This window comes from Alnus glutinosa, chromosome 5 (genome assembly GCF_958979055.1).
Source record: "Alnus glutinosa chromosome 5, dhAlnGlut1.1, whole genome shotgun sequence".
Classification (NCBI taxonomy): domain Eukaryota; kingdom Viridiplantae; phylum Streptophyta; class Magnoliopsida; order Fagales; family Betulaceae; genus Alnus; species Alnus glutinosa.
In genome coordinates this window covers 30,805,189-30,820,625 of record NC_084890.1, presented here as the reverse complement: position 1 = coordinate 30,820,625, position 15,437 = coordinate 30,805,189, and the positions used below count along the sequence as shown (strand labels likewise).

General features: G+C 32.5%; 1 protein-coding gene across 2 annotated transcripts; it reads left to right on the top strand.

The window, feature by feature from the left end:
- The first annotated feature begins 7,681 nt into the window (after positions 1 to 7,681).
- Positions 7,682 to 15,102, top strand: LOC133868774 (uncharacterized). Of its 2 annotated transcripts, none has more exons than XM_062305777.1 (6): positions 7,682 to 7,807; positions 8,433 to 8,741; positions 10,702 to 11,190; positions 11,342 to 11,494; positions 12,907 to 13,346; positions 13,437 to 15,102. In XM_062305777.1, exons 2-6 carry the CDS (start codon positions 8,462 to 8,464, stop codon positions 14,046 to 14,048), a joined length of 1,974 nt encoding a protein of 657 aa, XP_062161761.1. In that variant the 5' UTR covers positions 7,682 to 7,807; positions 8,433 to 8,461; the 3' UTR covers positions 14,049 to 15,102. The 2 variants fall into 2 exon arrangements, with proteins under 2 accessions (XP_062161761.1, XP_062161760.1); XM_062305776.1 differs by having other exon boundaries at positions 13,434 to 15,102.
- The last annotated feature ends 335 nt before the right edge of the window (positions 15,103 to 15,437 follow it).

Here is a 15,437-nt window from a genome sequence, read left to right as displayed (position 1 = left end):
TTGGGTTCCATTACTTTCATATTGAATTCAGGTATTGGTTTCTTTTCCACTGCCTCTAATTTTCAGATCTCTGTTGCGAAATGATTAATAATAGTTGGCATGAATGTTTGGAATTGGGTTTTGGAATTTTAAAAAAATTATTGATATATGCTGATTGTGCAATGATTTGTGCATATCACATGAATGGGTTAAGGTTAGTTCATTTCCATCTCACAAAAAATTAGGTTACTATTAAAAAAAATAAATTATTTATTCTGGACGGTTTGGACCCAAACTGTCTGAAATTAGTTCTAAACAGATCAAACTGTCCAGAATTTGTTATTCAAACCGTTTAGAATCCGAATTTCCGACCCATTTTTCTAAATGGTTTAAGAATAAACCGTTTGGACTATGTTCCAAACAGGTTTTTTTGTAAATTTTGGACGGTTTGAAACCGTCCAAAATTCTTGAAATTTTTGTAGTGAAAGATAAAAGCAAAATAAATTGCTTCAAATGTAGAAAAATAGGTCATTACAAAACCGAATGTAAAGTAAAGGATAAAATCAATAGCCTACAAATTTCTTCCAGAGACAAAGAAATGTAATATGAAATTTTAGAATTAAAAAATAAAGTGTAAATGATGAAGAAAACTCCACAATTAATAGTGACTCCGCAGACTATCAATCTGCAAGTGAAAACTCCAGTCATTCAGAAGTAGAGTTAAACTCATGTAAAGACAATAGTTGCTCATTGAAAGTGATAAATGTTTTAACTAAACAAGAAGAACTCTTACTTGATCTAATAGAAAAGGTAGAAGATCACGAATTGAAAGCTCAACATCTTACAAAGTTAGAAAACCTTCTAACAAAAGAAGAAGCAAAAAAGAAAATTATCCTACTCATATCCCATCATTGTCTACGTGGACCAATAATGTTGTTAAAGAAATCAGAATAATTTTAGATGTAATAGACAAAATACTTTTCCATAAATGGTCTTCCAAAGTAACCATTATAGTCAACAATGATTATGTATTTGAGGTCGATTCAGGTGCAAGTTTAAATTGCATTAAAGAAGGAATAATTCCAACCAAGTATTATGAAAAAACAACCGAAAGATTATCATCAGCAAATGGAATTAAGTCAAATGAAAATAGATTATACGTTATCTAAAGCTCAAGCTAGTATGTCAAGATAATGTTTGTTTTAAAACATCATTTGTATTAATAAAAAATATGCAAGAAACTAAAGTAATCTTATGAAATCCTTTCATCTGTTTATTATACCCCTTCACAACAGATAGTAAAGGAGTCACGACAACAATTCTTGGCCATAAAGTAAAATTTAGATTTCTAAGAAATCCGCAACCTTGAGAAATAAATGCCTTGAAAGAAGTTCCTATATCTAAAATTATAAGCCTAATTCACAATAAAAGTAAAAATTTGAATTTCTCAAAGAAGAAATAAAGTACAATTGAATTGAAGAACAATTATCTAGCTAGTGAAATTCTCTCACAAAAAAAAAAAAAAAAAAATTGAAAAAAGTAAATAAAAGTTACAACAAGAGGTTTGTTCAGATGTTCCAAATGCCTTATGGCACTCAAAGAAACATATAGTAAAATTACCATATATAAAAGATTTTAATCAAAGAAATATCCCGACAAAAGCAAGACCTATTCAAATGAGTCAAGAAGTAACGGATTATTGTAGAAAAGAGATAGAGGACTTATTAAGTAAAAGAATCATTCCTAAAAGTAAATCTCATTGGTCATGTTCAGCTTTTTATATTTAGAAAAATGCTGAATTAGAAAGCGGAATACCTAGATTAATAATAAATTAAAAACCCCTTAACAAACTATTAGAATGAATCAAGTACCTAATTCCTAATAAAAAAGACCTAATTGAAAGATTAAGTTAATCAAATATTTTCAAATTTGATATGAAAAGTGGATTCAGGCAAATACAAATCCATGAAAGTGATAAGTATAAAACCTTATTACGAATGGAATGTAATGCCATTCGGCTTCAACATGCCATTCGGTCTCAAAAATACCCCAAGTGAATTTCAGAATATAATAAAAGAATTTTTTTTATCCAATATCTCATTTTTCAATTGTCTATTTAGATGATGTCCTCATTTTTTCCAAATCAATAGAAGAACATTGAAAACACCTCAATACATTCTTCAAAATCATTAAAATGAATGGACTAGCTAGTAGTTTCATCTGCAAAAATAAAATTATTCAAGACTCAAGTTTGTTTTTGAGGATATAACATCTATCAAGGAATGATTACTCCCATTGATAGAGCTATTCAATTTGCTGAAAAAATTTCAGATGAAATCCTAGGCAAGACTCAACTTTAGAGGTTCTTAGGATCTCTAAATTGGTGTTGCTAAGTTTTACCAAAATCTCACAAAACAATGTAGCCACTTTTTGACATACTCAAGTCTAATCCTCCTCCTTGGACATAAGGCCATACTTCAATCATCAAGAAAATCAAAAAGTATGTCGAGACTTTCCCATGTCGTGGCATTTCTTCCCATAATTCTTTTAAAATCATAGAAAGAGACGCATCCAACATTGGTTATGATGGTATTCTCAAACAAAAAGTCAATTGAAGTTCTTCTGAACCAATTGTCTGATTCCATTCCGGAATTTGGAGCCCAACTCAAAGTAATTATAGTACTATCTATTGAGACAACTTTAAACACTCAAGATAATGACCTGGCCACCTGATCCTATCCGCAGCAGCAATAGGTGTAGGAAAATAACTGAAGCTGAAGATGAGCAGCTTAACAAGATAATGGAAGCTACAAGTGAGACCCTTGAAGATAAAAATGAAAATATATAACTGAAGCTAGAGATGAAACACTTGAGTGCATTTGTAACTGTAAAGACTCTTGAAGTTCACTGTTGTAAATGTTTTCTATAAATTCAGGTATTGCTACCATAGTTATTATGGGAAGCAAATCTTAGAAAACACTAGTCTAAATCTCATTACTATAAAAATAATAAAAAAAATATTTAATCTTTAGTTTTATGCATTTCGAAATTTCAAGATGATCTTTTAAATCAAAAGTTTTTAATTTGTGTTAATTGCAATAGTGCAAAGCGTGTTTTAAAAAAAGATGTTTAAAATATTGTATCTAAGATGGCAGTCAATTTTAAGTATTCTTTATTTTGAAATTGATCAGTACATACAAAATTCAATTCTTGATTTCCATACCCACGAATTCCTATAGGGAATGAATGGCAGATAAAAAGCCACAAAAGTTGCACAATAAAACACCATCCAACAAGTTATCTCCAGGCCAACTCGATCATAGTTACCCCAAGTCGTGGAACCAAATATGATCCAAACCCAACTTCACTAGTTAATATGGTTAACCGATTTCATAGATTTGTGAACAGTTTATGGGTACAGGGCGGTGGTGATGAACATGCCTCACCTAGATCCCATCGTCATCATGGGTATCATCATCCCTTTGATTTTGAATAGGTCCTATCTGCATTCGCTCCAACGTCTCTTTCGGCTGTTGTATTGCCTGATGCGTCATCTATTGGAACTATTGGAATTTGGGTCTCGAAGGAGCCTCCCTCTCACGAGCGGTGTCATTAAGGGGATTGTCGTTGTTGCGCTGACTAGCCATTAATCAGAATAAAGCATGCTCTAATACCCACTGAAGTAACGGAAGACTTGGTAACAACAATCAGAAGCGTTTGTGTCTTCTGACCAAAAGATAAAACAAGTCCGCAGACTTAAAGGATGAAAAACTCCGCAAAATATTTGGAAAATTCTCAGATTTGATAATAATTCGATAATTGTTTATTACATTGCAAACTCACATATAAATATTAGAGAAATACTTCTAGAGAAAGTAAACATATTCCTAGTAGTGAAAATAAACCTAATCCTGGTAAGAAAATGAAATACTTGTAGAAAAAGTAAACATATTCCTATAGTAGTAAAAGTAAACATAATCTTAGTGAGGAACTGAAATATTTTTATAGAAAGTGAACCTAATCCTAGTAAGGAAATGAAATAAGTAAATCCTAATAATAAGTCCTAACGTCCTACATCAATTAGAGCCCACACTCTTGGTCTCATAATCATAATTGAGGAGAATGTTTAAAGGTCTCTAAACCCTGGCCTAGTTCTACGTGTGAATTGAAGAAGCAATATGATTCAAACCAGCCCCTACACCAAGCAGTACTAGCCAATCTTAGAGGCAGTGTTCTTGCCCTTGCAATTTTTTGTTTTGCACAATCTTATGTATGCTTTCATGATGCTTGTCCTTGGGTTTTTCCTTTGTATCTTTGAGATACATTCCCAACACTGAAGACTCTTGATGCATTTAGGCGAGTAAATTCAAAGGCAAGACAAACAAGAGGTACTACAAAGAGGATGGAAGAATCCTCCCGGCCACCAGCGTGATAAAAGCTAATTAATTTGGATGTTGCATTGTATTAGTAGTAGAGCTAGCAGTAGCAGAAGCATTGACTACTTTACATATAGCGAAGTTTAGTAGTTGTGAATTGTGACTACATAAAATTATTATACAAGAGGGAGATGCAGTTGGAAATTATGGATGTTGTGATCAAGGCAAATGGTAGAAGTTGGAGTAATGTCATGGATCAAATGTGGTTAGAAAAGATACCAAATTGTATCTATGTTATTGGTATAGGAGAGCAACAGTATCTGTTGATGATTATCAACCGTGTAACGACCCACTCGCAATGACACAATATTGTCTGCTTTTGGCTCCCTCAAACCAGACTTTTAAAGATGTCATCTATTCTGGTACTATTTTTGCAGAAACACGCTTAACTGCATAGTTCTGATAAGTTCATGGCCATCACAGCTTTAAAACGCGTTGTGTCAAGAAGGATGCGAACATACATATAAGCATATACTCATTCTCATACACAGGCGATGTGGGATGTCAGAAACCGTATAAACATTATAAAAAAGAAATGTTCGGTTTCATTTTTTTTTTTACATTTTTTATTTATCTCCGTACAAAAGATGTGCAAATCCACCATTAAATATGTAGGACAACATATAGATTCTACAAATTTAATAATAAATTTGCAAAATAAATATATAAGAAATGTATAAAAAAAAAAAAAAAAAAGGATTAGGCTTAAAGGCTGTAAAAAATTGTGTTGTAGTTTTTTCAATGGTCAAGATCTAGTTTTAAGTGTTTTATTAACAAAAAAAAAAAAAATGTTAGATATTAATCATTGAAAATATTATGGCACTTATGTTGTAGTTCTTTTTATAAATAACATCAAATATATCTTTTGTATATCTCATTTTAAAATTTATAAGGCCTACATTAAGCCTCATAAATTTAATAATGAATTGAAAAATTAGTTATATATAAATATATAAGAGATGTGTATGAAATGTAATTATATCATTTCTCTTTATAAAAATTGATGAGAAGTGCATGGCTCGTGCCAAGTGTCTGGGATTGATCAAGGGGTAGCTTGTAGTTATGCACTTAAACAAACGAATCCGTAGTAGAGAACAAAAAATTGATTCCTTGCACAGCTGGCAAAAACTCGATGCGATCAAATGTTTTTAATTATGTAAATGATAAGATTAAAACTTGGGAAAAAGACAAAATGTTTTAAAAAATTTGCAAGTTGTAATTGTTTGGTAGCGATTCATGCACGAGGCAGGTCAAACTAGTCAATAATTGGGACAAGAGACATTATAATTATTTCTCGGATTATGCCAACCGGTACCGTTTCATTTTCACGTGGTTTCTCATATTAATTCGTATAATCAATCCTTAGTCTCATTCAACGTCACCTAACTCCTACTGTGTAGCTCTGTTTTGTAGATATGTCTTCATTGAATCTTTTAAGATTGTTTTTTATTTGTTTTTTGTTTTTTTTAAAAAAAAAATATTCGCGCATGCATGATGCTGATATTAAAGTAATGCTAAGCGGACAAGATAAACTTTGTCCAGACGTGCTTGGAATAATTGGGGGAATAAAATTTTATTTTATCTTTTTTTTTTAATTTGAAAACGTCCAACTGTGCGGTTATCCTTGACTTTTCGGGTGAATATTTGACGGGCAGGCTTTTTTAGAAGGATCGTGAAAAGGGAGGGAAATAAAATAAAATAGTAAGTTTTTTTGTTTTTTTTTAGTCTTTCCAAAATTAATATTATTTTTAAAATTATCATTAAATATGTGATAGATCATTATTAAATTTGATTCGATGACAATTTTAAAAGCCACGCCAGTTTTAGAAGTACTTAAAAAAAAGACATAAATCTTGGTTTTTAGCATTAGTCTTGAGCATTCCCAGTACTCTCACTAAATTTTACTAGCCAAAATAGCTAAAATCTACTTTTCTTTATTTTGGTGAGCCACTTTTTTAATGCACTCCCAGCAGCCACACCATTTAACTATTCACTATCACTATTCTATTTAAATAAAGTTTGATAAAACTTGAGTAGAATTTAAATTTAAAAAACCTACCAAACATGTTGTTAAAAAATAATCAAAAATAAAATGCTATCCAAACATGTCCCTTCAATTGCACAAAACCTGTTGGAATGTGTACGTGAACAAGAAATTTGAATGGCACTAGATGTTTAGTGTGAAAATATTGTAGTTATAGAGAAAATACACTTTTAGCCTTAAACATTGTAGAACGAAACATAGTTATATGTGAAAAAAAAAAAAAAATGAAGCGAGAGAAATGACCAAATTTTTATAGCTTTTTAATGATTTGGTGAGTTAACAGTACTCACTATTGTTGGTGAGTACTATTTACTCACCAAATTTTTTTGGTTATAATAGTGAGACTACTAGGAGTGATTTTTGTGTGTTTTCACGAAATTGCCTCATAAAAAAAAAATTAAAAAACTATTTTAGTGAAATTGCTATATATATATGTTCTAATATTATATATCTCTTGAGGTACCACCTCAATTTCAATTGTATTTTTAAATAGCGGCTAATAACAATTCCGACCAATATCTTAAGTGCATGGGCAAATAACTGTACGTACTAAACTTCACAAAACTAGCAAAACATGACAAAGATGAATTATTTTGTGATAAGTAAGAAGACCCCAAATTTGTTCACAATTTTCATAATGTTATGCATAAATAAGATATATCATTGCGAATTCTTGAGAATAAAAAATTATGCCCAGCTTCCACAATGAAAGACGGTGCCGAATTTCGATGGCGACATTCGGCGGAGGGGTTAGAATTCATTGGGTTGTTTAGGGATATATAGATCTTACGGGGTTAGAATGAATGGAAAAAATGATAGTTGATGGGTTGGTTTGATATAAAGATCTGGTATTTTCATCTCCTTTCAATTTGGTATTTTTAATTGGTGTGTCAAATTTTTATTTGAGGCTGTAAAATGAAGTTTTACACATCCCGGTAGAAGGGAGTAATGTAATAAGGATGATCCATGTACTCTTAGATGAGGATCCAAATCCTATACTCTTTGAGTTTTTTCAAAATTGATATGACTTTTAAATTATAATTTGATTAAAATCTAATAATGATCTATCACACATCAAATGGTAATTTTAAAAGTCAGATTAATTTTAGGAGAGATATGATACGTTTACAACTTCTACATAACTATAATAATTTTTCTTAAAAATCAACTATTAAATACGTAGAACTCACAAGTAGGAAAAGAGATCAAATAAAAAAAAAACATGCTCTAGAGCTCGCCTTATCTTCTTATAAATATACCCGACTTTTTGACCAAAACTCCTGCAAGGTTGAACATCAAAAGAATCCCGGTTTCTTTGGACTACTGAACAGGCTCTGAAGCTCAATCTGTACGTATCTGTAATAAATCTTAACCTCTTGTTATTATCCTCATGACATGAGCATTTTTCTCTTTCTCCTTACCATTATTCTTTTATTCTTACCTTTGTATCAGTATATTCTTTCATTTTTTAACACTAACCAGGCATCATACCTTTTTCTTCTTCTTACTATTGTCATGGTGGCCGGTTCTTATGTACTAGTTTTTTTTTTTTTTTTATGAAAATACAGAAGAAAAAAGAAGAAAAAGATCAATAAGTTTGTTGTGAGGGATCGCTTAATGCAATTTGATTGTCCTGCTAAAATAATGATAAAAATAAACTACAACCAGTGACGGACTAGGGGGCAATTGTTAAAAAAATTAGTCTTTAAATTTGTTCAAAAAATATTTCAAGTCTTTTTTTTTTTTTACTTTGACCTCTTAAAAAAAAAAAAAAAAAAAAAATTCAAATCAGTCTCGCTCTCTAAATTTGTAGTTATGTCCCAAACTGCAACTAGGTGTCTCTATCTATTAGTTTGGGTCGTGTAAGTTCAAGGAAGAAAACTTGAAATGAGCAAGAAAAATGTTCATATGTCAATTTTCTATCTCAATACATTACTTCTATAAATATTGATCATATGTCAATTTTCTATTAGATTTATTTTTATAAAACCAGAAAAGAAAAATGGAAGAAGGTGCTATCAACACGCCTGACAATGGAAGACAGAAGGCAAAGGTGAGAATTGCGAGTGAAAGGACTTCTATCGATCAACCAAGATTATCTTCTACACCAGAGTGTTCCCCCTACAGCTCCGGTCTTCGTTCTACAACATCGGACGCATTTGCGTCATTAGATGCTGCCACGTCCCAAGCAGAATTCGTGCAGACAAATGCAGGGGAGCCAACCCCAAGTGAAGATTATGAACCTGAATCCGTGCAGATATATATGGGGGAGCTAAGCCCAAGTAAGTACCTCTCTCTCTCTCTGAGTAATGCTACCTACCATTTTATTCATCCAAAAAAAAAAAAAAAATGCTACGTACGTACAATCTTTTTATTCTTTTAACTTTGATATTGTCTTTTAAAATTATTATTGGATCAATATTTAATAGTTATTCATCTAAAATTTAATAATGATTTTAAAATGCAACATCAACTTTGAGAAGATATAATGATAGAATGTATCATTATAATGATACTCTCTTTCTCTCATATGCAGTCAATTAAATAGACATGTTTTAAATAGCATATGAAAAGTACATAATTTTTTAATAAAATTTAATCTTTATCCTTTTTATTATAAAAATATTTGTTTCTCACATGTTCAAAAAACACGTGGTATTTTTTTAATATTTTTATGGACTGTAAATTGAGTTTAAAGGAAAACTGTCCTTTGTTCCATTTCCATTCTACCAGCTTGCATAAGCTGCATTTTGAAATGAGCCAAAATGCATGTTGTGTTAAGCACCTTCAAATAAATCATGAAACAAAAGAAAAATTACAGACACGCGTGCTTAAAAAAAAAAATAAAAAAGAAGAAGAAGACAAGGTTTCCCTTGCTCCAGATATGTAAGGTCATGAGATAAATTAGTTCATTCAACATCTTAGCATGTATTGAAACAAGAGTTACAAAAATTTAAGAGATAAGAGTTACAAGAACTCTAGAAACAAGAGTTATAAGATGATAAATTAGATTTATTGTTTTTAATGTAGAAGCAGAAGAGACTTGTAATGTTTAGACTTTTTTTCTATAAATAAAGTTTTATACACAATCAAATAAATCAATGAATGATGTAGCCAACAAAAAGATTTTGACAAGTGGATGTAGGCCATAAGCCGAACCACCTAAAATCTATGTTTCCTCTCATTAATTCATTTATCTCTCTTTAAATTATTATGTGTTCTTACATGGTATTAGAGCTATGTGTTAACACCCATATTCAATCATGTGCCAATTTTTTTTTTTTTTTTTTTTTTTTCACTCATCAATCCTTTTGCATCTTCCATCATAACCAAAATCAAAATGCCCACAATTATCTATCGCATGCCAATTTTTTTTTTCTTGGATTTTCTTATCGTTCTACATTTTCTCATTCTGTGCCCGAACTATTTCTCTTCTCACACCAATGTGAGTCTCTCTCTGTGTCAAGATGACATGTCGCACTGCCATTGTTTCTTCTACTAGAAAATACCACCCACTCAATTATTTCTTGTTGAAAAAAAAAAAAAATGCCCAAAGAGGTTTCATGCCCATAGTTGACCCAATTCTGGCCATAGTAGCCGCTTTCGGCCATAATAGCTGATGTCGTCCAAAGTCGTAGATATCCAAGTCCCAGGAATAGTTGTTGATGTCGGCCAAAGTCGTCGAAGTCCAAGTTTCGGTCATAAAAACCGATATTCCAATTCATAAAATAGTAGCAATTTTTTTTTTTCTTTTTTTTCTTTTTTTTCAGCCCTTTGATGTTCAAGATCAAACTTCAACGTACGTGATCTACCATTGGGTTTGCGGGGACGTATTGAGACAAGAGTTACAAGAACTCAAGAAATAAGAGTTACAAACATTCAAGAGAGAAGAGCCATAAGATGATAAATTTAATTTATTATTTTTAATGTAGAAGTAGAAGAGACTTGTAACATTCATACTATTTCTCTATAAATAGAATCTTGTATACAATCAAATAAATCAAAGAAAGATGTAGTCAAGAAAAAGCTTTGATGTGTGTACTTTAGCCATAAACCAAACCACCTTAATTCTATGTGTCTCTTTTTCTTATTCTCATCTATTTGCTAGTTTATGTGTTCTTACATATATCAAAGCTTTGTGTTCTTACTGTATTCATCCAAGTGGCATGATTTTTCACCACAAGTTGTAATTAACACGTTTGGTCTTTTTTTGAAAAATTAAAATAAAAATAAAAATTCCAGGGAAAAGGACATTAGATGAATGTCGTGGCCCGTGTCGTCCACTCCTTCAAGCTGCCATAAAAGGTGATTGGCAGGCTGCTAAGGCTTTTTTTAAGGAAAACCGAGACTATGTTCGAGCTCCCATAACGAAAGAGAAAGCGACAACACTTCACATTGCGGCGGCTGCACAACACACCACTTTTATAACAGAAATGTTGAAATTGATCGTGAGTACTCCGAAGGACTTGGAATTGAAAACAACATATGGATTTACGGCCCTTCACTCAGCTGCTCAATCAGGAAACGTCAGAATTGCTGAGCAACTGGTGAAAATGAACAATAAACTGCTATCGATCCAGGATGTCAATGAAGACACACCACTCATTGTTGCAGCTTATCTAGGACATACGAACATGGTCTCGTATCTATTCGCTTTGACTGGTCTTGAACATTTGACTGATGGAAAACGCACTGAGCTCCTTGAGTATACTATTTACAATGATATGTTTGGTAAGCCCTTACATATTCTGACTATAATTAACTTTTGTTAGATGAAGTTACCACTTTTAATTATTGCAATATTAGCGATCATATTATAATTAAGCATTTCTTAACCAACCTTTTGACAATCATCAAATTAATGTGTTGTTTTTATGGACAGATGTAGCATTGAAAATTTTGGATATGGATCCAAACATAGCAAGTGCCGGCACTGAATGCTGGTTCGGAGCGTTGAAAATGTTGGCCCGAAATCCTTTTGCAATTGGCAGCGAAAGTCAGCTATCATCCTGGAAAAGTCTCTTAAAGTACTCATGTTAGTTTGCCTCCAATTCAAACCTCTTAAATGGAAAAGATATATACGACATTTCCCAAGTAGTTCTTTTATTACATTAATCACAACTTGACAAATTTAGTCAAATTACCTAATAACATCTCTAACAATACTAGCTATTTTAATTATTCAAAATACAAATATATATATATATAGATATATAGATATATTGTAGCTACTATCTTTGCATTACGAACTCTAACAAATTTTTTATTCATCTCTCTATATTTTCTTTAAATATTATTCTTCAATATGTTAAGAATAAAGATAAAAATAAAGATATAGAGAGCACAAAACCCGATGGTTCTTTCTCCAATAAGAGAAACAATATTTTTCTCTTATAGTGCGCTACAGTGAATAGCAAAAAGTATATTCTACCTTTTCTAAACTTAATCTCCTAGAGATGAAAATTGAGTAATATTAGCTAAAAATACCTATATCTTTCTCTTTCTCTACAAGTGTTTCTTTTATACACACACAAGAACATGACCATGGGGAGTAATGTTTTTCTATGTTGGAAAAAGCTAGCATTTTTGTTTACTTAAATTCAAAAGAAAGAAGAGATTTAAAGTGTCTGTTTATACAAAGACAAAACTTATCTTAATGACGTAGCGGAAGACTAAGGTAACTAGTCAAATAGTAGCGTCTTTGATTCTGTAAAGAGAAGCGTCTTCGTCTTCTACCTAAAAAGATAAAACAAACCATCAGGCTAAAGAAGTATAAAACTCCGCAAAGTATTTGAGAGAGAATTATCTTATTTGATAATAATTTAATTGATTGAGTTTTACATAATAAGCAAGCCTATTTATAAAAGAGAAATACTTGTAGAGAAAGTAAACCTAATCCTAGTAGTAATAGTAAACATATTCCTAGTAGCAATAGTAAACCTATTCCTAGTAGCAATAGTAAACCTAGTCCTAGTAACAATAGTAAACCTAGTCCTAGTAGTAATAGTAAATCTAATCCCAGTAAATAAAAGAAATAAATAAAGCAAATCTAGTCATAGTAAGTAAAGGAAATAAAGTCTTAATTGTAAATAAGAAAATAAAATAAAAATCCTGGCTTGACGATCAAATCTTTCCTTTTGTATTTTTATTGTCTAAGAACAAGTAAATTTCTAATCAAATGACGTAACTCCAATATTATTTTTAACATTTTTTCTATTTTCGTTTTCACCGAAAATATTAGTAAATTCCGTCATACATCACATAAGAAGGCAATAATTAGGATGCAAGACCCGCATCTAATGCTTTAGTTATCTTTGCATTTTTATTTTATAAAGCTTTCAATATAGTTTCTTATTATGGATATTGGTAAAATAACTATATAAATTGAATATTTCTTTATTACCAAACTATCTCTGAGTTTTGAATAGATTATTTTTTCAACCACAGGGTTCAAAGGGATCTATAACAAAGCTTTGATGAAGACATTAGCCCATCAATTAGTTGAAGAACTTTGGAAAAAGGTTGGAATTGCAGACAAACAGTTCTCATCAAACTTGGTGAACTATAATATGGCTTTAATTTTTGAAGCTGCAAAAGTTGGAAATGTTGAATTTCTAATTATACTTGCACGCTCTTATCCTGACCTTATATGGCAACAAGACAAAAATAAAATGAGTATATTTCACATTGCTATTTTATATCGGCATGAGAGTGTGTTCAATCTAATATTTGAGATAGGTGCTGACAAGGATAGTCTTGCATCCTATGCTACTTTAAAAACCAAAGAGAACATGTTGCATTTAGCTGGAAAATTGGCACCTTCAGATCGACTAAATATCGTATCAGGAGCAGCTCTTCAAATGCAACGGGAGTTGTTGTGGTTTAAGGTGAGTGATGATATTTTTTTTTTTTCTTCTGGTTGCATATATAATGGTTCAACTGATACCTGTCAATTTATACTTGGTCAACTATAGGAGATAGAAAAGATTGTGCCGCGGTCATACGTGAACAGGAAGAATTCGAAAGGCCAAACACCTAAGGAGATATTTATAAAGGCACATAAAAATTTGCAGAAAGATGGTGAAAAGTGGATGAAGGACACATCAAAGTATTGTATGCTCGTGGCAACATTGATTGCCATTGTGATTTTTGTTGCAGCCTTCACTGTAGTAGGTGTCAGCAATCAAGAAACAGGGACTCCTGTTTTTGTGAGAAGTAACTGGTTTATGGTATTTTTCATATCAGATGCAATAACACTGTGTTCCTCTTCGACTTCAATAGTAATATTCTTGTCAATTCTCATGTCACGCTACACAGAAGATGATTTCTTAAAGTCATTACCTTCAAAGTTGATGATTGGACTTGCTACACTCTTCATCTCCATGGCGGGCATGATGGTAGCCTTCAGCGCAACTTTCTTTTTGGTGTATACAAGTTCAAGGCCATGGGCTCCGGTTGTTGTCATCACTTCGGCTAGTATCCCGATTATTTCGTTTGTTCTGCTACATAGTCAACTTTGGGTTGATACATTCCTCTCAACATACAAATCTAAATTTCTATTTCGGCCATATAAACATAGGCTTTTCTAGTGGAAGATGCCGATTGGGAAATTGATCAACTGAAAATATGAAATGCAAGGCTAACGAATAGGAAGGAAAGTTGTTGGAGGATCATGAGAGATTGAACAAGGAAGGCCAAAGAAAGAATTTTCGGAAAATAAAGACTTTATGTTTTATGTTGTTGTTTGATTGAACTATTCCACCAAGACTTGTTGCTTCTCCCTGGTTAGAGCCTGTGGAGTTTTTGGTGTCCTCCAGCCTTTAGGGCTTTGGAGTTTTTGTTCCCCTGGTTAGATCTGGTAGTGGTTGATGTTCCCCGGCAGAAGACTTCACAGGATTTGGGTTGGGGAGCGACTTTCTAGTGTGTTTTCCGGCGGAGTTTCTAACCTGGTTTTTCTTTGTTTTGGTTTCTTTCTTTGGAGTTAGATCTGCTCACTTCGGCTGGATTTTCCAAGATATGCGCCTCTCCACGGTGGTTGCCCGCTTCTTTCGGTCCAGCAGCTTCCAGCCACAGTCGTGCTAGTTCTTCATGCTTGGCGCGTGGCCTACATGCGCCAGGGAGGTCATTCCCTGGAATGACGCATGTGGGTCATGGCTTGTCTTCTAGAGCGCGTTTGGGGGTTTTTCGGTGGATCCGAGGTCTTTCGGCTTATTTCTGCTGCAGAGGAGGTCTCCGGAGGACACGCGCCGTCGACGGCGCCACCCGACGCCGGTCCCGATTTTGGCTTCTGTTTAGGGTGTTTTATGTTGTTTTTTTTCTTTTCTTTTCTTTTCTTTTCACAATTTGCGTCTATGATGTTTAAATATTACTGGACTATTTGTTGGCTTAGGTGCTAGATCTGCCATATTTTATTTGTTGATTGTGCTTAAATGTAAAGAGTGACTCATTGTTGTCCTTGTAATGACTATGTATTGTTTAGGTTGCTGTTCAAATCAGATTTATCTAGCTTAGGGTGTAGGGGGTCTCGAACCTCTTGTTTTTGTCCTTGCTTTGGGGCTTTCTTCAGTAATATATGATAGCAAATGCTATTTGTTCAAAAAAATGCAATCAAATAAATCCTCACACCTAAAGTTCAATGCTTAATTATTTATTTGGTGTTTTGAAGGTGTTTATGTTCCTTAAAAGTAGAAAAAGCGACTGCAAAAAATGCCTGAAAATCCGCGTAAATCACACAAACAAAAAAAGAAATCTTATAAAACATTCAAATGAATTAAAAAATATAGCCACATATATGAGGTTACATAGTCATAGATGCAAACAAAATTCTTACAATGAAGTGTTATCTATGACTTTCATCTTCCGCCAACCCATGTACAAAAATAGTTAAAGAATATATTTGCTCCGAGCAGACTAGATCTAAGACAATGGTAGCCAAATATCATAGAAAAATTTATTTAAACCAGCCGTCAGAGATAACC

Excerpts from the sequence above, each read along its gene's own strand:
- LOC133868774 (XM_062305776.1), top strand. The coding sequence starts at position 8,462 with ATGGAAGAAGGTGCTATCAACACGCCTGACAATGGAAGACAGAAGGCA. Across the intron at positions 8,742-10,701 it reads TATGGGGGAGCTAAGCCCAA|GGAAAAGGACATTAGATGAA; the intron begins GTAAGTACCTCT and ends TAAAAATTCCAG. Across the intron at positions 11,495-12,906 it reads AAGTCTCTTAAAGTACTCAT|GGTTCAAAGGGATCTATAAC; the intron begins GTTAGTTTGCCT and ends TTTCAACCACAG.